Source organism: Pseudophryne corroboree, chromosome 4 (genome assembly GCF_028390025.1).
Source record: "Pseudophryne corroboree isolate aPseCor3 chromosome 4, aPseCor3.hap2, whole genome shotgun sequence".
NCBI lineage: Eukaryota > Metazoa > Chordata > Amphibia > Anura > Myobatrachidae > Pseudophryne > Pseudophryne corroboree.
Genome location: NC_086447.1, coordinates 184,102,620 through 184,127,500, shown reverse-complemented (window position 1 = coordinate 184,127,500; position 24,881 = coordinate 184,102,620). Strand labels below are relative to the sequence as shown.

Here is a 24,881-nt window from a genome sequence, read left to right as displayed (position 1 = left end):
AACAACAATAATGTGTATAACTGTAAGCTAACTAATGCCCACTAATGTAGGTTATGCTGATCCTGGGCAGTAAAGAATTCCCACAAGTCAGACCTACAGCATTGAAGCAGTTACATGTGCTGGCAAGTTTAGGATGCAGGTAACTCGAGGGACTCAGTGCCATATTTATCAACGGAACACATTCCAATTAAGTCTCTCGTTCATTCCGTTAGGAGCTACGGTGTTTAGAACATGAATCCATCTGCTCTCGCATTTGAGCAATTTTCCATCGCGGTCGCCTCCTCTGATGGACACTGGTATATGGTCGATCAGGATGTGTTTTAATTGTGCTAAAGTGTGGCCTGTGGTCAGAAAATGACGAGCCACAGGTTGTTCGGCCATATATATATAATACAGGTAAATGTTCAATTTGCTATTGCAGATTATTCATTGAGTACAACCGTACAACCAAATAGAATCTTTTTACGATATACCAAGGGCGTAGCTACCATAGGTGCAGGCAGTGCAGCTGCTATGGGGCCCACAGCTGAGAGGGGCCACCTTCCCTGTCAAAGTTACATGTGTTATATACATTTTTCGCCATTGGGTGGTACGTAGGGGTCCTTTCAAACTTTTTCCTTGCGGCCTGTAATATATCTAGGTATTCCCCTGGACCTGCTCATTGTAGTGTGGTATAAAATTAACTGTAGGGCATTTTAATGTTATATAATATGAACCAGGACACTGTAATGAGGCACAATATGAACAGGGAGCACTATACAGTATATCATAATGTGAATTGGTGGTACTGTACGGCATAATGTGTGGTAGATCTGTAATGTGACATAGGGTGAGCTTAAGCACTATTACGATTCATAAAAGAAACTACTATGGGGCATAACATTAAATAAGCTCTACTATGGCTCAGAAAATGAACTAGGTCACTATTATAGAGCATAAAATTAACAACTGCTGCGGAGAAGTGTCTCACTAGAAGCACTAGGACGGGGGGCCCTTCAAAATGTTGCTATGGGGCCCACAAAGTTCTGGCTACGCCACTGAGATATACATATACTTATTAAAATACTTCCTTAAAAGTTCCCATAAAAATATTGAAAGCTTGTAACAACAAGACAGTATTTGTACTAATACATAGGTACATTTGAGTTTTCAACAGATTCTTAAAGGACAGCGCCTTTCTTTCATTGTAATTCCAGACAATGTATCTGTTAGGGAAGTATTTTAATAAATACATGTATATCTTAAAAAGATTCTATTTGGTTGAAAAAAGGTATAAACATATAATAATCTCTATAAATAGGCGCCCCCTAAATTAACAAATCCAATATATCTATCCAAAAAGCCCTTTCTGGCAGTGGGGTTTGCTGCCGAATATACCTAAAAATATTCGGTTAAAAAAATCCTTACTAATTGAAAGTAAGTCCAATAAGTGCAGTACTAGCTACCACACACACACTATATATATATATATACAACCATGGCTAATGGAACTCAAGAACGAGGACTATAATTAAACAAGGGGTGCTTCTGAATGCTAGGTGGTCATTTCACTTGGGACTCAGCGATCCATTGGTTGAGCCCAGATACTGGTGTGTGGTCATATACAGTGGTGCTTGAAAGTTTGTGAACCCTTCAAAATTTTGTATATTTCTGCTGAAATTTGGCCTAAAACTACCTAAAAGTAGATATATAGAACCAAATCAAACAAATGAGACAAAAAAATTAGACGTGCTCATTTTTTTATTGAGGAAAATGATCCAATACCTGTATCACATATCTGTGGCAAAAGAATGTGAACCTTTGCTTTTAGTATCTAGTATGCAGTGTCGGAGTGGGGCATGAAGGGCCCACCGGGGGAATGCAGTGTTAAGGGCCCATATTTATGGGTGTGGCCACAGAGGATTGGTTAACCATTAGAGAGTGCCTGGTCTGGGTCACTTAATAAATATACAGTATATTGATAAATATCAATATTTTGTATACTATTCATAATGCATAATGTATAATTCAAGTACACAGCCTGGAACCTGATCCCTAGAGGAAGAGATAAGAGGGGGTGGGGGGGAGGCAGTGGGGCCCACCGGTCACCTCTATCCCTGTGGCCCAGTCCAACCCTGCTGGTATGACCTCCTTGTGCAGCAATAACTGCATGTAAACTAGAGATGTGCACCGGACATTTTTCGGGTTTCGTGTTTTGGTTTTGGATTCGGTTCCGCGGCCGTGTTTTGGATTCGGACGCGTTTTGGCAAAACCTCCCTGAAACTTTTTTGTCGGATTCGGGTGTGTTTTTTTTTCAAAAAACCCTCAAAAACAGGTTAAATAATAGAATTTGGGGGTAATTTTGATCCCATAGTATTATTAACCCCAATAACCATAATTTCCACTCATTTCCAGTCTATTCTGAACACCTCACATCTCACAATATTATTTTTAGTCCTACAATTTGCACAGAGGTCGCTGGATGACTAAGCTAAGCGACCCAAGTGGCCGGCACAAACACCTGGCTCATCTAGGAGTGGCACTGCAGTATCAGACAGGATGGCACTTAAAAAAATTGGACCCAAACATCACATGATGCAAAGATAAATTAAAGAAAAAAGAGGTGCAAGATGGAATTGTCCTTGGGCCCTCCCACCCATCCTTATGTTGCATAAACAGGACATGCACACTTTAACGAATCCATCATTTCAGTGACAGGGTCTGCCACACGACTGTGGCTGAAATGACTGGTTGGTTTGGGCCCCCACCAAAAAAGAAGCAATCAATCTCTCCTTGCACAAACTGGCTCTACAGAGGCAAGATGTCCACCTCCTCCTCATTGTCCGATTCCTCACCCCTTTCACTGTGTACATCCCCCTCCTCACAGATTATTAATTCGTCCCCACTGGAATCCACCATCTAAGGTCCCTGTGTACTTTCTGGAGGCAATTGCTGCTGGTGAATGTCTCCACGGAGGAATTGATTATAATTCATTTTGATGAACATCATCTTCTCCACATTTTCTAGAAGTAACCTCGTACGCCGATTGCTGACAAGGTGACCGGCTGCACTAAACACTCTTTCGGAGTACACACTGGAGGGGGGGGGGGGGGGGGCAACTTAGGTAAAATAAAGCCAGTTTGTGCAATGGCCTCCAAATTGCCTTTTTTTCCTGCCAGTATATGTACGGACTGTCTGACGTGCCTACTTGGATGCGGTCACTCATATAATCCTCCACCATGTCAGTAATCGTTGGCAGGTCCTTCAGTCCGGACCAGATGTCAGCACTCGCTCCAGACTGCCCTGCATCACCGCCAGCGGGTGGGCTCGGAATTCTTAGCCTTTTCCTCGCAGCCCAGAGTTGCGGGAGAATGTGAAGGAGGAGCTGTTGACGGGTCACGTTCCGCTTGAGTTGACAAGTGTCCTACCAGCAGGTCTTTGAACATCTGCAGACTTGTGTCTGCCGGAAAGAGAGATACAACGTAGGCTTTAAACCTAGGATCGAGCACGGTGGCCAAAATGTAGTGCTCTGATTTCAATAAATTGACCACCCGTGAATCCTGGTTAAGCGAATTAAGGGCTCCATCCACAAGTCCCACATGCCTAGCGGAATCGCTCCGTTTTAGCTCCTCCTTCAATCTCTCCAGCTTCTTCTGCAAAAGCCTGATGAGGGGAATGACCTGACTCAGGCTGGCAGTGTCTGAACTGACTTCACGTGTGGCAAGTTCAAAGGGTTGCAGAACCTTGCACAACGTTGAAATCATTCTCCACTGCGCTTGAGTCAGGTGCATTCCCCCTCCTTTGCCTATATCTTAGGCAGATGTATAGGCTTGAATGACCTTTTGCTGCTCCTCCATCCTCTGAAGCATATAGAGGGTTGAATTCCACCTCGTTACCACCTCTTGCTTCAGCTGATGGCGGGGCAGGTTCAGGAGTGTTTGCTGGTGCTCCAGTCTTCGGCACGCAGTGGCTGAATGCCGAAAGCGGCCCGCAATTTTTCGGGCCACCGACAGCATCTCTTGCACGCCCCTGTCGTATTTTTTTAAATTCTGCACCACCAAATTCAATGTATGTGCAAAACATGGGACGTGCTGGAATTTGCCCACATGTAATGCACGCACAATATTGGTGGCGTTGTCCGATGTCACAAATCCCCAGGAGAGTCCAATTGGGGTAAACCATTCTGCGATGATCTTCCTCAGTTTCCGTAAGAGGTTGTCAGCTGTGTGCCTTTTATGAAAAGCGGTGATACAAAGCGTAGCCTGCCTAGGAACGATTTGGCATTTGCGAGATGCTGCTACTGGTGCCGCCGCTGCTGTTCTTGCTGCGGGAGGCAATACATCTACTCAGTGGGCTGTCACATTCATATAGTCCTGAGTCTGCCCTGCTCCACTTGACCACATGTTCATGGTTAAGTGGACATTGGGTACAACTGCATTTTTTTAGGACACTGGTGACTCTTTTTCTGACGTCTGTGTACATTTTCGGTATCGCCTGCCTAGAGAAATGGAACCTAGATGGTATTTGGTACCGGAGACACAGTACCTCATACAATTCTCTAATTCCCTGTGAATTAACGGTGGATACCGGACACACGTTTAACACCAACGCAGCTGCCAAGACCTGAGTTATCAGCTTTGCAGCAGGATGACTGCTGTGATATTTCATCTTCCTCGCAAAGGACTGTTGGACAGTCAATTGCTTACTGGAAGTAGTACAAGTGGTCTTCCGACTTCCTCTCTGGGATGACGATCGACTCCCAGCAGCAACAACAGCAGCGCCAGCAGCAGTAGGCGTTACACAGGATGCATCGGAGGAATCCCAGGCAGGAGAGGACTCGTCAGACTTGCCAGTGACATGGCCTGCAGGACAATTGGTTTTCCTGTCTATTGAGGAAATTGGCACTGAGGGAGTTGGTGGTGTGGTTTGCAGGAGCTTGGTTACAAGAGGAAGGGATTTAGTTGTCAGTGGACTGCTTCCGCTGTCACCCAAAGTTTTTGAACTTGCCAATGGCTTCTGATGAATGCGCTCCAGGTGACATATAAGGGAGGATGTTCCTAGGTGGTTAATGTCCTTACCCCTACTTATTACAGTTTGACAAAGGCAACACACGGCTTGACACCTGTTGTCCGCATTTCTGTTAAAATAATTCCACACCGAAGAGGTGATTTTTTTTGTAATTTGACCAGGCATGTCAATGGCCATATTCGTCCCACGTACAACAGGTGTCTCCCCGGGTGCCTGACTTAAACAAACCACCTCACTATCAGAATCCTCCTTGTCAATTTCCTCCTCAGCGCCAGCAACACCCATATCCTCATCCTGGTGTACTTCAACAGTGACATCTTCAATTTGACTATCAGGAACTGGACTGCAGGGGCTCCTTCCAGCACTTGCAGGGGGCGTGCAAATGGTGGAAGGTGCCACCTCTTCCCGTCCAGTATTGGGAAGGTCAGGCATCGCAACCGACACAATTGGACTCTCCTTGGGGATTTGTGATTTAGAAGAACGCAGAGTTCTTTGCTGTGCTTTTGCCAGCTTAAGTCTTTTCATTTTTCTAGCGGGAGGATGAGTGCTTCCATCCTCATGTGAAGCTGAACCACTAGCAATGAACATAGGCCAGGGCCTCAGCCGTTCCTTGCCACTCCGTGTCGTAAATGGCATATTGGCAAGTTTACGCTTCTCCTCAGACGCTTTTAATTTAGATTTTTGGGTCATTTTACTGAACTTTTGTTTTTTGGATTTTACATGCTCTCTACTATGACATTGGGCATCGGCCTTGGCAGACGTCGTTGATGGCATTTCATCGTCTCGGCCATGACTAGTGGCAGCAGCTTCAGCACGAGGTGGAAGTGGATCTTGATCTTTCCCTATTTTAACCTCCACATTTTTGTTCTCCATTTTTTAATGTGTGGAATTATATGCCAGTAATATATCAATAGCAATGGCCTACTGTACTGTACTATATACAGTATGTATACTGTTGGGTCACCAAAATGCTGCACAGTAATACTATATATACTGCACACAAAAATGCCGCACAGATATGGAATAGATACGTGCACTCCGTGACACAGAGCTGCAAGATACAGCAATGGCCTATTGTACACAACTATATACTGTTGGGTCACCAAAATGCTGCACTGTAATACTATATATACTGCTCACAATAATGCCGCACAGATATGGAATGGATACGTGCACTCAGTGACACAGAGCTGCAAGATACAGCAATGGCCTACTGTACACAACTATATACTGTTGGGTCACCAAAATGCTGCACTGTAATACTATATATACTGCTCACAAAAATGCCGCACAGATATGGAATGGATACGTGCACTCAGTGACACAGAGCTGCAAGATACAGCAATGGCCTACTGTACACAACTATATACTGCTGGGTCACCAAAATGCTGCACTGTAATACTATATATACTGCTAAAAAAAATGCAGCACAGATATGGAATGGATACGTGCACTCAGTGACACAGAGCTGCAAGATACAGCAATGGCCTACTGTACACAACTATATACTATTGGGTCACCAAAATGCTGCACTGTAATACTATATATACTGCTCACAAAAATGCTGCACAGATATGGAATGGATACGTGCACTCAGTGACACAGAGCTGCAAGATACAGCAATGGCCTACTGTACACAACTATATACTGTTGGGTCACCAAAATGCTGCACTGTAATACTATATATACTACTCACAAAAATGCCGCACAGATATGGAATGGATACGTGCACTCAGTGACACAGAGCTGCAAGATACAGCAATGGCCTACTGTACTGTACTACTATAATTATTATATACTGGTGGTCCCCAGTCCCCACAATGCAGCACACTGATCAGATATTTGCAGCACACTGAGCACAGATATGGAGCGTTTTAAGGCAGAGAACGTAGATATTTTCAGCACACTGAGCACAGATTATTTGCAGCACACTGAGCACAGATATTTGCAGCACACTGAGCACAGATTACGGAGCTTTTCAGGGAGAGAACGCTGCCAAGTCCTCTCCGTTCAGTCTCCAATGCACGAGTGAAAATGGCGGCGACGTGCGGCTCTTTATATAGAATACGAATCTCGCGAGAATCTGACAGCGGGATGATGACGTTCGGGAGCATTCTGGTTAACCGAGCAAGGCGGGAAGATCCGAGGCTGCCTCGGAACCGTGTAAAATTGGTGAAGTTCGGGGGGGTTTGGATCTCGAGGAACCGAACCCGCTCATCTCTAATGTAAACGTTTATGGTAATTATTGATTAGTCCTAAACATTGGCTTGGAGGAATTCTACCCTATTCCTCCGTACAAATTGGCTTCAACTCTGTTATGTTGGTTTCCTCCCAAGAAAAAAAGAGAGACATTGTTTCCCCCAGCACCCTGAATGATAACAGTAACCAGATATAAATCCCACATAATATTAGAATGTCTTTATCTACTTTTAGGACTTGTGTGAAAATCTGAGGTAGTTTTAGGCTAGCATTTCAGCAGAAATATAGAAAACTCTGTAGTGTTTACAAACTTTCAAGCACCACTGTGCTGTTGGGTGCTGTTTATGAAAGTGGCACACTTTTATGGATTTCTCTGTCCATTATAATCAATTTATATTCCTGTGAGAGACTCTATGTGTAGGTATAAAATGCCAGTGCTTGGTACAGTGTGACAGTAATCTGAAGCACAGGGTACAATTCCCGGATAGATGCAGACACCACAGAATCTTCTGAGGTCCACTCCTCTACCCTGGGGCTAATTGGATATGCCCCATGCACTTACATACAGTATATACAGAATTGGACTTGCTCACCAGGGTAGTGCCGAGATCCGCTTCCAGTCCACAGACTGATGGGCAGCTGATCCCAGCAATACACCACGAGCCATCTCGATTCTGAAAATATTTAAAGATCTTCAAGTGCTGCAATTGCTAGGTCTCCCACATTTGTTCATCTAAAAAACAGGATTCCTTTGGCTGCTTAATGCAGTAAAACGGTTATTTTCCACCAAACCAATTAGTCATCTGCTAAAAGTCTGAATTCTAATAGAATATATATAATATATAATGAAGCATGAACTACAGTGGCAAAACCAGGACACACAAAAACCCAATAAATGTTATGCAGAATCTGTGTTCGAGGGTATGCTCTAACGTGTGTGGTTGCAGCCATGCTCTACCCTGTCTTGTGTGTTTGGGGGACACGTTTTACCTTCTTGTGTGTTCATACCATGTTCTATCCTGTGCTGTTTGTTCAGAACTTTGGTCCACTCAGTCTTGCGTGTTCAGTGGTCATGCTCTACCCTGTCTTGTGTGTTCAGTGGCCATGCTCTACCCTGTCTTGTGTGTTCAGTGGTCATGCTCTACCCTGTCTTGTGTGTTCAGTGGCCATGCTCTACCCTGTCTTGTGTGTTCAGTGGCCATGCTCTATCGTGTCTTGTGTGTTCAGTGACCATGCTCTACCCTGTCTTGTGTGTTCATTGGTCATGCTCTACCCTGTCTTGTGTGTTCAGTGGTCATGCTCTACCCTGTCTTGTGTGTTCAGTGGCCATGCTCTACCCTGTCTTGTGTGTTCAGTGGTCATGCTCTACCCTGTCTTGTGTGTTCAGTGGTCATGCTCTACCCTGTCTTGTGTGTTCAGTGGTCATGCTCTACCCTGTCTTGTGTGTTCAGTGGTCATGCTCTACCCTGTCTTGTGTGTTCAGTGGTCATGCTCTACCCTGTCTTGTGTGTTCAGTGGCCGTGCTCTACCCTGTCTTGTGTGTTCAGTGGCCGTGCTCTACCCTGTCTTGTGTGTTCAGTGGTCATGCTCTACCCTGTCTTGTGTGTTCAGTGGCCATGCTCTACCCTGTCTTGTGTGTTCAGTGGCCATGCTCTACCCTGTCTTGTGTGTTCAGTGGCCATGCTCTACCCTGTCTTGTGTGTTCAGTGGTCATGCTCTACCCTGTTTTGTGTGTTCAGTGACCATGCTCTACCCTGTCTTGTGTGTTTAGTGGCCATGCTCTACCCTGTCTTGTGTGTTCAGTGGCCATGTTCTACCCTGTCTTGTGTGTTCAGTGGTCATGCTCTACCCTGTCTTGTGTGTTCAGTGGTCATGCTCTACCCTGTCTTGTGTGTTCAGTGGTCATGCTCTACCCTGTCTTGTGTGTTCAGTGGCCATGCTCTACCCTGTCTTGTGTGTTCAGTGGCCATGCTCTACCGTCTTGTGTGTTCAGTGGCCATGCTCTACCCTGTCTTGTGTGTTCAGTGGCCATGCTCTACCCTGTCTTGTGTGTTCAGTGGTCATGCTCTACCCTGTCTTGTGTGTTCAGTGGTCATGCTCTACCCTGTCTTGTGTGTTCAGTGGCCATGCTCTACCCTGTCTTGTGTGTTCAGTGGCCATGCTCTACCCTGTCTTGTGTGTTCAGTGGCCATGCTCTACCCTGTCTTGTGTGTTCAGTGGTCATGCTCTACCCTGTTTTGTGTGTTCAGTGACCATGCTCTACCCTGTCTTGTGTGTTTAGTGGCCATGCTCTACCCTGTCTTGTGTGTTCAGTGGCCATGTTCTACCCTGTCTTGTGTGTTCAGTGGCCATGCTCTACCCTGTCTTGTGTGTTCAGTGGCCATGCTCTACCCTGTCTTGTGTGTTCAGACCATGTTCTACGCTCTCTTGCAGTGATATGCGGTGGGGTGAGGCAGGTGAGGCAGAGCCTTTCCTGTCATACTAACGTTTGTGCCAGAGTTTTGACTGTATAAAGTATATGGAAAATACAAAGAGTATGTTTTAAATATCTTCTTTGCATTATTCTAATCATTTTTGTAGCCAAAACTCTGGAGTAAAAAAACTATGGCAGATGAGGCACATAATTCCCAGGAGTTTATACTGCTGCACCTGTGTATAATGCCCAGATGTACCCTTTGTATCATATATTGTGTGTAAATCTGGCTCTGGTGCTAGCCAGTGCCTCCTGAGCCATTTAGCTCACCTCACGTCCCTGCTGTCTTGTGTATTCGGGAGCCACTTACTACCCTATCTTTTGTGTTCTGGTGCCACACTCTACCTTGTTTTGTGTGTTCATACCATGTTCTCCTCTGTCTTGATCATCCAGAGCCATGTTTTACCGTGTCTTGTGTGTTGTAAGCCACGGTTGCACCTTGCCATTCTACTGTAAAAAAAATGTTTCATCAAAGCGCAATGAAATAAAATGCACTATATAAGAAACTGTAAATAAATAAATACATAAATAAATAAATAAATAAATAAATAATAAATCAGTCATTATGCTTTGTCAATCCCACAATTAATGCTATAAACACTGATTTGCTTAAATACTTTATTCTCTTTCCAAGGAAACCAGAGAAGCTTGCGACCAAAGATCTGCAGGAAAATCCAGATGGTGAGACAGAGGGTGCAAGGGAGATTTTTTGTTGTAGTAGATACAAAATAAGGGCATAATTACATTCTCTACAAATAACAGATGCATTCCAACGTGAAGGGGTCAATAATCCCCATAGAGAGCAGCTCCCTCCCAGTAAACAGGAGCATTCATTTGTCTCAGCCCTAGTACAGTCATCCCAGAAGGAACAGCTTCCATAGCAGGATATTGTGCTACTCACTTTTTCTACACTAATTTTGCTAATTAAATAAATTGGATTGGATGTGTTAGTTTGCTTAATAGCGTCAAATAACAGAAACAAATAAGATTGTAATAGAAATTTAAACAAAACAAAAATATCAATAAAATAAAGGCATTCATTGTTGGTTGGCAGCTACTAATCCAATCCAATGGTCTCCTAGGTGTATATTTACTAAAGTGTGAGATGTTGCCCATATCAGCCAATCATAATCTAGCTATTATCTTCTTGAAGATACTAGATAAACGATACGTAGAATCCGATTGGTTGCTATGGGCAACATCTGCACTTCTAAAAAAAACCTCACACTTTAGTTAATTTACCGCCTAGAGTCTTTCACAATATTTCCTTTCTGGAACTGGCAAAGTCTTATGATAGTTCTAGAGTGCCCGTTTTCTGAATAGGAAACCGTGGCTATGGTGTAACGGAGAAAGCGTTCTCTCTATCACTATTCTCTATTCACAGTGACTGTATTGTTGGATATTGCAGATTGCTGGTCAGGAAACGCCAATATTATAAAATGCAGTACCCTTACGGCTTTTGACACGTTCAGATGACTATAATTTATTAGTATATAAATGCCCTCTAGTAATTTTTCTAAACAGGTTACCTGTGCAACAGTATATTCTCAGATGTCCTTTATTGCATATAATGAATTGCATCTAAGCTCATTCTCCTGTTGCCTCTCTTTGCAGAATGTACCTCTGGGTTATCAGTGGGCACTGCCAGCTGTCAGCAGGAAGTGTCAGTCTTAAACATTGACCTGGATTCTGAGTGCTCGGACCGAGAGCTTCGCACAACTTTGCAGTGGATTGCTGCATCAGAGCTAGGAATACCCACTGTGTACTTCACACAATCTCAGGAAAGCAGTATTCAGAAGGTACTGTCCAATTGCTGGGTCTTCTTGTTGTGTGAATGGCACAGATTGAGAACTGTTTTATATATGTGAGAGAGGATGTCTGAGGTTGCAGTGACTAGAAACATATAGATGGGGCTATATCGCAGGGCGTGAACATTCACAAATTACCCTGCATTTACAGTATATTATGTCTAGTACATAAACAATTTAACAGCATGGCCTCCAAGAACTCGAAGGTCAGGATACTGGAGGTGGTGAGAGCGTGGCCAAGTGAAGGTGTGGCCATGCCCCACTGTGTTCATTTAAAAGAAACTATGCGCTGCAGCATGGAGGCAAAATGAGATGAGGGTGGTATGGCCGCGCTATCTTGGGGGCATAGTTACACCTCCACAGCAAGTCCCCACCCCCTTCTAGGCATCCCTGGCTTTTATAGGTCGGTTGATTGAGTGTCAAAGGCCGTTCTGTGCTAATAATTTGTGACGGCAGAGAACGCATCCCATCCACCAGAATGATGGCAGTCATGTGACTGATGCCGCAATCCCAACACGACTCAGGAGACCAGGTGCCAGCACACCAACAGCCGACATCCTGAAGGTGAGTATCGGAGTGGGGGTTAGGGTAAGGCACTAGGGAGGGGTTAGGAAGTAGGGGGTGGTTATCAATAGCCACCACCCACCAAGGGTTAGCCATAGCCGACACCCCCAGAGGGTTAGCCATAGCCGCCACCTCCAAAGGGTTAGGGGAAGGGAGGAGGGGAAGGTAGAAATACTTACCCAATCTGCAGTCGGGATCTTCAGTGTCAGGATGCCGGTGTCAGTCATGTGACCACCAGCATCCCGACCGTCAGTATTAAATGCCGAACCCCGGAGAAGAATTATTTAGGGTAGAGATAGGCAACCCATGTCTCTCCAGCTACTGATAAACTTGAAGTGGCTCGGTTACCAGTACATCTAACACCACAACAAATGCAGAGAACAGGGGTTATCTCTGTCCGTTTAAAAGTTTGAGGGTATTTAAATATATAAAAAGGTGAATCAGGGTTGCTTTTAAGTCTGTCTTGCAAATAGATTTTCTGATTATTTGTATTGTACATGCTCCGTAGCTAAGCACTAGCAGCTACAAGTGATTCTCAGTCATCCACATCTCAGTCACAACTCTACTTGCAGCTGAATGGGGATCACTGGGTGGTAATGGGGTGTTCACATCTAGGCTAAGTTTATTGATCATGCAATAGATTTCTTTGTCTGAAAAAGTATGTGACCTCTAAGATTATCAGCTCAGTGAAGGGATAATTAGAGTCAGGAGTGTCAAGCAATGGGATGAGGTCATGTGAAGTTGGGCATCTCTGTCCTATTCACTAGCAAATGCTCATCTTCACTACACAGCTTTGTGAATGCATGACTTACCTCAATCAATATAGATGTTTGAGCATGCCACAAAGCAGAGTTGTTTATGGTCAATAAGCTGGAAAAGGTGCCAAAATGTTATCTAGACTTTGTGCTTCACCAAGACATTGTTACTCTTCCCAGTGGTCCAACAAAGATCACTGCAAGAGTAATATATATAATATTCTGTGAGATCACAAGTGCCCAAGGGTAATGTCCGAAGGTCATGGAAGAATGCTCTTTGAATGGATAAGTTAAAATTAGAACTTTATGGCTTAAATGAAAACAGTTGTCTTTGTAGAATCCCAAATGCTGCACCCCAACAAAATTCATCCTAACCTCCTAACCGTGAAACACGGTGGTAGCAGTATCATGGTTTGGGTCTGTTTTGCTGCCATGGGACCAGGATAACATGCACATCATTGATAGAACTAGGAATTCTGGATTGCACAAGCAATTTCTACAGGAGAATGTCAAGGTTTCCGCCTGTGAACTGAAATTAATCTATAAAGAAATGGTTGAAACAGATAAAAGCTTGTGCTTTAGAATGGTCAAGTCAAAGTCCAGACCTGAATCCAGAAGAAACATTGAATCAGGACCAGAATTAGGGTGTTTATATAAGAAAGTCCATTGACGTTGAAGCACTGTAAGGAGGAATGGGTGGAAATTCCTTCCAGTTGATGTGAACGACTGATCAAAGATTACTGTACCTTAAATGTTTGACTAAAGGAGATCACACCAGTCACTGAATCTAAAACATTCACTTACTGTATAAATTTAATGTTGAATCTATTTTAATGACTTAGATAAGCTGAACACATTTAAGGTCCCATCTATGCAGTAATTCAGAAAATTTTAAATATCTTCCCAGAAAATGTTTTGGTACATGGCTGAAAAAGTAAGCTCACTCCTGTGCCTAAGACATACTCCATAAGTACCCCCAAATGTCAACCAACTCCTCTCATTGGACAGATCCATGCAATTACCCATAAACCTGGGAACATCTGCACAAATGTTGCATTTCTGTGGTTTTATCCTGATTGGTAGTTTAGTCCCTGGAACTGCTCCCTCATTGGCTCTTACTAATTTGCAGAGCTGGCTGTTTGAATGTGGAAAAATGTTCAACTGAAAATGCAGACAAACCTCTGTTCTGAAACCCATGCATCCTTTTTAGACTAACCAACTATTCCAAAACCTCTTTGTTTCCAATTAAGTTCCTGGAGGTCACACGACTGGTTCAAGCAAAGTCTTGGAAAGTTGGAGATATTTTCAGCGCCCTCATCCTTCACTCCAAGACACAGGTGCAGGGGAGTGTGGCAGTGCCCAGTTTTTTCGACTGGCTCCTGGAGATGGGATAGGATATAGCTGTTCACTTTTGGGACAATCTTGGAGTACAGCATATCAAGTTTGAACCTTCATTACAACGCAAAACAGAAAATACTTTATTTTGTACCATGATTGGAAAAGGAATGACAGATTGTATATTTAGAATGTATTAGACACAGTTTTTTAGGCATGTGGGCCCTGCTTAATATTTTTCTAGTCTCTATAAATATGTATGTATTTATATCAGGTGGAACATGTTTGAATTGTGTAGTTGGACTGTGACCACATTTTTAAGATCTATAGAAACTGAACTTTGAACGAGGTATATAAATTGGCCCTGAAACTATGCAGTGCTAGCACTGAGAGGGATGGAGCTGCATAGCTTTGGCAGTGACTAATACATTATCTTTACAATTAGAGCACAAAACCAATGTGATTTAATCCTTATGATGTAAGTGAGGCTTGTTGTATGTTAAATTATTAAAAAGACTATATCAAAACGTCAGATCAAAAAATCATGTCTGTAATTAAATGTTGTTGTTTTTTATTAACATAAACATCCCAGAATCATACAGTAAATGTATTTATTCAACGTTCTTTCAGCGGTTGCTCCTGGAGTACTGACCTGTCACTGGCTGAGGCAGACAAGGCAGGAGCCCCGGACACATGAATGCATGGTTGCGCCAGCCAGAATAGGCTGGAGTTGTTCTTTAAGACGTACAGTACCCATCATCGATACACTGGGCCTGATTCTGAGTTGCACAGAAGTCTGCGGCCGCCATATGCAACATTGCGTAGCTAGAAGCAGTTCAGTGCTGGCTGCTGCTCACTCTGTTTTCACCAACGCTGAATGGGTGCTCACACAGAAGAGAAGTGTCCCGTGCAAAAGTCATGGGCCTGTAGCCAGACTTTTGTATAAAGTATGCAGGGCATTTTCCCTCACATCTTCTGCACCAAGCATGCGGTATGTGTAAGTGCCGCAGGGCTGGGGAAGATGCTGTCGCATAGATGCAGCCGACTCATAGATAGTCACATAAGACTTACCATCGCTGACGGCATCTAAAATTGGGACAGCATTATGTGCAATTCAGAATCAGGCTCACTGTGTCCACAGTACAAACCAGTATCTTCTCTGTAAAGCTCTGCGTAATATGAGTGATATATATATATATATATATATATATATATATATTTATATATATATATAAAAACCTGTTAATTAATTAATAATTCAGTTCAACAGCTCTGTAATAAAGTAAAGAAAACTGAAATCTCTAATGTGTAAGAATAGGGTACATACACTTAAAGGGGGAGATTTATCGCAGTTTGGAGAGAGATAAAGTACCAACCAGTCAGCTCCTATCATTTTTTTCGAACACAGCCTCTCCCCAGACTTTGATAAATCTCCCCCTAAGGGAGTAATACATCTAGAATAGATTATAAGGCTAGGTGTACAAAGGAATATATGAAAGATGCCAAGTATTAGGAAAAGTAATGTATATTAAAGGTTTACAAGGTGTTATATAAATAGGTTATGGGTAGGTGAAATTACAGTGTTGACATTATCCACTCAATAAATGCACTAAATATTAACAGGATTACTAGAGTAATGTAAAAGTATCATTACACCTAGTATATTTTCAGTCTATAGTATCTAGTATTTAGTCTTAAGATTTTTGGCCGTAAATTTAGTGTGAGGTGACTATTTTAATCTATTATTTGCAGTTTGCTGAGTACATTTCATAGAGTAAGTTTTTGTATTCAACAAGTGTTTTTGGTTAAAAACACACCAGAACGATATTGAAACGATGTGCCCGATTCTGACACATCGTTCACGATACTGCCCAGTGTGTATGCACAATGTCGCTGACGATCCGCTGCAGGTCCAACGGGCGACATCGCTTGCGAGGACCATGCTGCTGAATGCAGTATGGCCCCTGCAAACCCCCTTCCACCCACCCACTTTCACACCGTCGCGCCCGATATCGGCAAGTGTGTATGCACTTGCCGATGCCGGGTCCCATCGCAGACAATATCGTTCTGATGTGTACATAGCTATACATACACAAGGACATGCACTGAGACTGGAGGGGGGGAGGTTCAGTTGAAATTTGAGGAAAAATTACTTCACAGAAAGGGTAGTGGACAAGTGGAATAGTCTCCCATCAGAGGTGGTAGATGCTAAGACGGTAGTGCAATTTAAACATGCATGGGATAGACATAAGGATATCCTTACAGAGAAACAAGGATCAAATAATGTTTGAGATAAAAATATGGTAAAAAAAAAAAAGGGGGGCAGACTAGATGGGCCAAGTGGTTCTTTTCTATGGTCAATTTCTATGTTTCTATACATAATTTATAGCACATGGTGATCCTGATTTATTTATTTTTGTCCTGAATACAAATCTGTGGATTTATTAAATGGCAGTTTATAAAGCAGCCACCGTTTAGAGAGAGTGCTCAAACTGCATGCAATTTATACTATCTGTCCAGCCAGAACAGGCACATTAAGCAGAAGTATTAGATTGTCTCTAATTAATAGTTAATTAAGTGACCCAAATAATTAAAAATAGATTTACGCCACACAATTATTTATTTCATTATTAGAGCCAATTTAAAAATAAGTAATAGTTTTAATTATGCAGACAGTATTATAGTTATTATATATAAAGTGGTCAATATTATTTTTTAATTACATAATAGGGCAATAATATTTTTATGTTAATTAGGGCCATGTTAAATAATTAATAATGGAGGCCGGTGCATACTGTCACAGTGCCGCAAAGGATGAAATATAAATGGCGTCTCCATCATTAATGACATGTTTTCTTTTTTTGGCTGTCAAACCTTTCACAATTTGTCTCATATTGCGGGCGATTTCCAGATTAAGCCTCCAAATAGTTAAAATAAAAATTGGTGGTTTGTAAGGTACAATTGCTGGTGATTTGCACCATTAAATCCCCCTTGTTATAAATAGATCTTAATAAATAAAGTTGCCCAATCTCCGATCACACACTTGAATCCGTCATTTGTTCTGAATGTACTACAGTGTCATAAAGTACTTTACAGAGTTTGCAATAAGTACATATGCCAGGATAATATTAACACCAGATCAGATATATGTCTACAGGATATTTCCCATTTGTAGTGCACATGTAATATTAATCCGCACAATGCATGACATGGACACGAGGTAAAAACAACCCCCCACCCCTGTCCACCCCCCACCCACCCCCTTCCCCTTTAAAGTGTACCTAGTGGAGACAGTCGTAATGTGTTCTGAATTGATATTTATAGGAAAGCCTCTTAACAATTCACCATGAACTAGAGACAACATTGAGGCATGAGGCACAAGGTGCCTCAGAGGCAGGGCCGGCTCTAACATTAGGCAGCTTTAGGTTGCTTCCTAGCTGCGCCGTCTCCTGGAGGGCGCACCTGAATTAATCTAGCAAAAACTGAAGGCTGCCTCTGTATGCGGCCTCCTCCTTTACACTGTGCTCGCCGCTGCTGTAGGTCTAATCAGGTGCAGTTGCCGCTATCAGGCTGTACCACATAGTGTCTCAGCACTTTCTCTGTGCCGACACGTGTAACATCAAGTCATGGTAAGGCAAATGTAGCTATGACTCCTGGGGGACACCCCCGCGGCCGCTCCTCATAGCCCTGATGCACCTCCTCTAGGCTTCTGGATCCCTGCTTTCCAACAGCAAGCAGCACCTGACTACATGTCTGCACCCAGCAGGCTGCCGCCTGTAAGAGGTATCCTGCCAATTACGAGGGGAAACAAGGAAACAACTTCTAGGTAAGTAACCCATGGTGGTTTCTGCTGGACCACAGACACTACAGTTCTTACAGCCCGATAGGGGGTTTGCACCTGTAAACAGCATAATAGGGAAAACACAGCCACTGGGGCACAACACAGTACATATGTAGGGCGTGGGGTGAGGGGGGCAGTAATTAACTTACAGAGGGGGGATGGAACACACTAAGGAGCATACAAATATATGTACGTGTGTGTATGTACAGTATGTGTACACATACTATTAAATATCCCCATATGCTGATTCAGGACAGACAGACACTAGCTGCCTACCCTCCAAGATTCTGCAGGAGACTCCCTGAAATAACAGTAATCTCCCTGATTGCACCTTATCCCCATTATACAGCTGTTACATTCTTGGGGAAAACAAGAAATCAGACATACATACATTCAAATAGGATCATCAGTGCCATTTTCCTGCATTGGTTATAAGACACAATGATCCCTATGGCTACATGAATTTTAAATAAGGTTTTTCGTGGACACTTACAGTATATGGAACATCTTGTAAAACACAATACACAAACAAATCCTGCAAAATAACTGTGTCTTTTCTTCAACGAGTAGATCTTACTAACTTTGGAGCTCATTTACATTTGGATGTAAGTCATGTTTATGACACGCCTCTCCGATGTAGCAGTACACGCCCGCGCTGATAGGCGTTACTTTCACAATCTCCCTGAAATGCTTTTTCAAAAGTTGGCAAGTATGAGATGGTATCCGGTCTCTAGGTCGACCACACTTTGGTCGACAGTAATCAGGTCGACCACTATTGGTCAACATGCATTAGGTCGACAGGGTTTCTAGGTTGACACGGCCACTAGGTCAACATGTACTAGGTCGACGTGAGTTTTTCACAATTTTTTTAAATTTTGTTTACTTTTTCATACTTAACGATCCACATGGAGTAAAATTGCTAACGGTAACCTTTCCCGAAGCATGGCAAGCGAAATGAGCCATGCGAGGGGACACAGTGCACTAATTGGGGTTCCCGGCCATTCTACAAAGAAAACGACACCCAAAAAATGAAAAAACCTCATGTCGACCTTTTGTCATGTTGACCTTGATCATGTCGACACAATGCTTGTGTCTGCATATTTTGTGTGTCGACTTAGTCACTGTCGACCTAAGTGTGGTCAATCCTATGAACCACACCTGTATGAGATAAATTGATTTCAAAATGGAAGTATATTGTGAACAAAGTAACAAAATTTTGTGACTGTTTACAATATACTTCTTCACTTTAAAAGTCTTTGAGTGTTGTCCCTTTCCTCTGTATAAGTATAAGGATGCAATTCACCCCAGCCCACCTAGTGGCCACCTTTATCTCTCCTCCAAGAGGTGGTAGTGGCAGGGCTGCCATGAGAAATCCTGGGCCCCGATACAACAACTTTCTGTGCCCCCGTGCCTCCCCCCTGGAGGGGGTGTGACCACAGCGTGCTGGGGGTATGGCCACACCTCTTTGGGGGTGATACACATGATACACCCACTCACAGGAGCATGGCATGCCTTTCAGCCACGGCAGTAGAGAGCCTGGCTGGGCCCAGGTACTTTTCAGGGGGTATGGCCTTATCACAGGAGGCATGGCCATGTACACCATAATTGTCTTTTTTCCATTTTTCCCTCTGAGGGAGTGGCATGCAATAAGCATAGGTAGATTGTCTGGTTGTGAACTGTAATCTCTGACTAAAGTTCTTGTGAAATGTCAAGGCACAGAACCATATATAAGCAGCACTGCACACTGAAGAAGTCGGCATCTTCACTTCCTTCACAGACATGTAATGGAGCTCATTAGAGGCCACTGAAGAGCCATGATCTTCTAAGACTACAAAAAATGGTCTGCGACAGCAGGAGCGTTTTGACTGACTGCGAGCTGCTTTTGTGGAGGAACCACTGTGTTTGGGTGGTTTGAAAATGTGGGCACTGGAGAAAGCTGCCGTGCGGGCCAGAGTTGAGGTGGATGCCACTGTGACTATGGCTCAGTTAGAAAAGGAGATAGGCATCTCATTGTGATCCATCTGCTTTATACGCCACAAAAAGCTTGGCCTGAGCAAGGTTTCTGCACGCTGGGTGCCCAATCAGCTGACTTGAGAGCAGAAGGAGGTTCAGGTGACTTGGTGCTACAGCATGCTGGCCAGGTTTGATGGGGGTTGCTCAAACTCTGTCTGGGAGATCATCAGTGGTGATGAATCCTGGATCTATAGTTTTGATTCCCAGACCAACCAACAGTAAGCCCAGTGGACCCCAGTGAACTCCCGAGACTGGTCATGTAGCTACCGTACTACTCATGCAGTAGCACACCGTCACTTGGGACTGGTATGCAAACCAATGCTTGTCAGAAGTGTTTCAAGCCATTTCCCTTCTCCATCATGACAATGCACCTGCCCACAAGTCCAAGAAAGTGGTTGACTTTCTGGCTCATGGATGCAACCAGGAGCTTGGACATCTGCCATACAGCCAGACCTGGTCCACTTCGAAGTCTTTTGTTCCCACAAATCAAGCGCAAGATGCGTGGGATTCGTTGTGAGTCACCAGAAGCTGCACTGGAGACCTTCATCCAGCTTGTAGAAGACATACCTGCTTTGGACTGGTCCAACTGCTTCACCAAGTGGTTTGAGTGCATGCAACTTTGCATAGACTTCTCTGGCAAATACTTTGAAGAATTGTAATGTTCACTTTGTAAATATAATACTTTTGCATCTGGAACTTACTGCACATTACCCTCACAGTGGGGAGGTAGAAAAGAAGAGATGGGTGAGGTGTGGTAATACAAATTGTGTCAATTAGACAAGCATACAATGATACCAATTTTGTTTTACTGAACGGACTGCAGCCCCTAGGTAACATCTGTTATTTGTGAAGTCTAAAGGGGGGGTACTCACGGAGCGATCGTTGCTTAAAACCTAAGCAATCTGACTAGATTGCTTAGATTTTAAGCAGTGATCTCTACGTGTGTACCCCTCACAGCGATAGCGATGTGCAGCCCCGTGCATCATTATCGCTGGTGCTAGATTGGCCTGCAGGCCAATCTAGCGGGTCGCTCACTCCACCCGCTGGGTGAAATGAGCGCACGCTCAGCACACATCGCGCTGTGCTGAGCGGGGGGAGAGCTGTGTGCTGAGCGATTCGCTCAGCACACATCTCTCCCGCATCGGCAATTGAGTACTGGCCTTATCCTTAATTTGGTGGTCATTCAGGCATTATAGGATTCAGTCATTTATTCAGTTAACTATGCATTGAAGTCATCTCATTAGCTTTCAAAACAACTCATTGTCATGAAGACAAGTCACAGCTATATTCTGCTGCGCACATAAGGCCTGATTCATAGTTGTTTGCTATTGCTGCTGCGCTATTTGTAGCTGTGGATATGCCAAAATATTCTAATGCAACAGCCGTCAGAGTTTTGAGATGCTCCCTCTTTCTGAGTCTGTGGTCACCCAGAATGGCCAACTCAGACATCAGTGTCATTTTATCTGCATACAGGATTGCAGTGGCAGCCTGACAGGCCCCGAAAACTGTCATGATACGCCTGCGTTTTTCCGCCACGCCCAGTAACTACTCACAAACGGTCCCTGACTGTCAACACTTTTGCGAAGAAATCCTCACTGTGAGCGACAGCACTAAGATACCTTGGTGAGTGTGCAGTGTTACAAATATCGGCATTGTGTACAACTTTAAATCAGGCCCATAATTGCTGAATACAATAGCCAAACATCGCTAATTTTCCTGTGCATCTCTAAGAGGGTCAAGGGGAAAAATTGTGATTTTACTTGTTGCCAACTGTAATCGTTGTGGAGGCATTTGCTTTCATCATTCAGAACTGAATCCCCATCACCCACTGCCGCTAATATTTATTGTGCCAGTTCTGTAAACTTTATTCCAAGTAAGAGATGTTTGTATTTCATTCCACAACAAGTGACTCCAAAGACACGTTATGTTATTATTAATCCTCTCTGCAGCTAGCAGATGTTCTTTCCAACGCAGTACTCACTGCCAGAGCCCAGAGAAAGATCCAACAAAACAGTCATAATCGTTCCAGTTCCCAGTATTTGCTTCTATCCGCTCTGATGTGGCAACAAGAGGGTTATGTTTTTGTGTCAATTTGCTCTACATGGCAGAAAGCAGAGCACAATGTTTATCATTGCTGATTTTTCTCATGTGTTATTGATGCACAAAATAATGCTAAGAAATGTGTGAATTATTGTGGTGTGTACGTATTGTACAAGACCGGAGAAGTATTGTAGGTCACTCCGTGGAGTACAGACCTTGATACACACAGACGGGATAGCCATATCGGGTGACGCAATGTGCGTGAGAACTGAGGACGCTGCGTGCTTTTGGACCAGTGAAACGCATTGAGCCTGAGATTATTCATTTTAAAGCCTTCTGGAATCCCTGCTCTGGCAATATATGGACGGTCATCTCCATGGGACGCTGCAATACAGCACTTTAAAACCATCTTGGATCACCCATTCAGCGCCAATTACTATATATGCTGCTGAGAGTACTTTTTGGGGACTGCAACCACTGGGATCTGGCAAACTTTGCTGTGAATAAGTCACCTAATATGGACATTAATTGGAGAAGGTCCTAGCCAGTGCTTGTTGATGCTCGATATAGGAGCAAACAGAGGCATTGCTATATGAAATCTTTCCCCCTTTTAATATATTTATATATCATAGCATAGACACTAACTAGGTCGACAGTGACTAGGTCGACTACTATTGGTCGACAGTGACTAGGTCGACATCTGAAATCGGTCAACATGGTCACTAGGTCAACATGGAAAAAGGTCGACATGAGTTTTTTTACCTTTTTTTGGTGTCTTTTTGTTCGTAAAGTGACAGGGAACCCCAATTAGTGTCCCCTCGCTTCAGGCAAGGTGCCTCGCTGCGCTCAGCACAAGTTATCGTTCCCAATTGCAGTACATGTAGATCGGAAAGTATGAAAAAGATAAAAAAAATTGAATAAAATGTGAAAAATGCATGTCGACCTTTTACCATGTCGACCTTGTCCATGTCGATCTAGTGACCATGTTGACCTATAGACCATGTCGACCTAAGCCATGTCGACCAAAAGTGGTTGACCTAATGAGTATCGACCTAAGTACTGTCGTCCTAAGGACCGGATACCGCTTAATTATCTTTTTCATTGTTTTGTGGCACCTTTATATTGTTACCTTTTTAATTTTCATGTTAAACCAGTGGTTCTCACACTGTGTGCCGTGGCACCCTGGGGTGCCTCAGGACACTTGCAGGGGTGCCTTCGTTTGGTGGTCCAGGACCAATTCAAATTATTAATAGGCAAAACTAGTGCTGGTGGCTGCCAATTATAAAATATGTGGACAAACAGAAGCAAATCCTGTCCCTCCCCACATAACTGAACCTAATGGGGCCCACACACGGTGCAATTTTGCTTGCGATATTGACTTTATAGTCAATATCGCAAGTAAAAATAGTGTGTATCGCACGTCTGTATACACCTTGAGATACCGATGCGCGCCCCTGGCAGGTCGGTATCTCAAGATAAAAAATAGACTGTGAAGACTGGTACAAAATCGGCCATAGTTATCTCACCCATGTGTGCCCACCATAAGGATGACATATAAGCACAATTTACTTCATTCAATATTTCTTTCTAAATTTCCCAGTAAGAAACTTCTGGCCTAGGGGCAGAGTCGGCCCTAATCAATATGATGCCCTAGACAAGATTTTGGCTGGTGCCCCCTAGCACCGCTGCTAGTTCCACCTCTGACTCTGCCCCCCTTTCCCAACACTATCACCCCTCAGTTATAGCAGTCCTCATTTTGGTGCTCCTACCCTCTACATTTTAAACAGGAACAGTGCGCAAATTCGGCACGCAGACCAAAAAAGGGCATGTTCTTTTGGGAAGGGACATGGCCACACAATAGTACCCCCAATTCAAATGATGCCATACAGTAGTGCAACTTTATTCACATTATATCATGTGATAATGTCCTTTCTTCACGTTACATCACACAGTAGTACCACTTTACCTTATATATATTACTAATCACAGTAGTGCTCCTTATTCGGATTATATCACACTGAATTGATCCTTATTCACATTACATCACACCATATTACTCTTTATTCACATTAGACCACACAGTAGCGCCTTTTCTATACATTACGCCACACAGTAAAGCACCTTATACACATAATGCCACACATTAGTACTGCCTTTATACACATAATACCACACAGTAATGCCCCTTACACATATGACACACATTATTAATGTCCTTATAAACATAATGCACCTTATACACTATGCCAACCTTTATTAATGCCTTTATACACATAATGACACACATAATGCCCCTTACACATATGTCACACATTATTAATGCATTTATACACGACACACATAATGCCCCTTACCCATATGCTGAATACTATTACACAACGAACCTACCAACATACAGCACTCACACAGCCACTAACACTGTGACCTCTGCCTCTGCTTGGATACAGATATGTCCTCATACATCTTGCCTCAATATGCCATGCAGCTCCCGTACAGCTCTGCTAATGTTGGGCTTTTTTTTGCAGAAAATGTGTTGTATTTTCATTGCTATGTGACTAGGATGCACAAGCAGCTTCTGCTGATTAAAAAGATGTGTAGCATGCCTATATTCTGTGTGCGACAGTGGCTGTCTCTGAATACAAAATGCTATGTAACAGTGATTTCCAGGAATACACTGTAACGTAGCATTTCGTATGCAGATACAGCCGCAGTCACACACAGAATATAGGCATGCCGCATATCATTTTAATCAGCAGAATCTGCTTGTGCCCCTAGGCATTCCAAATGCCCTAGGCATTTGCCTAGTTTGCCTATGCCTAGGGCCGGCTCTGCCTAGGGGTGCCGTG

The 24,881-nt window shown here is 43.4% G+C and overlaps 1 protein-coding gene across 2 annotated transcripts in view; it reads left to right on the top strand.

The window, feature by feature from the left end:
• SPHKAP (SPHK1 interactor, AKAP domain containing) overlaps positions 1-14,747 on the top strand; it is a 526,349-nt gene extending 511,602 nt beyond the window's left edge. For both annotated transcript variants that reach the window (XM_063915636.1, XM_063915635.1), the window contains exons 10-12: positions 10,314-10,360; positions 11,294-11,478; positions 14,057-14,747. In XM_063915636.1, coding sequence (XP_063771706.1) covers positions 10,314-10,360; positions 11,294-11,478; positions 14,057-14,200 — 376 coding nt within the window. In that variant the 3' untranslated portion in view covers positions 14,201-14,747. The remainder of the gene's footprint in view (positions 1-10,313; positions 10,361-11,293; positions 11,479-14,056) is intronic.
• Positions 14,748-24,881: the final 10,134 nt, after the last annotated feature.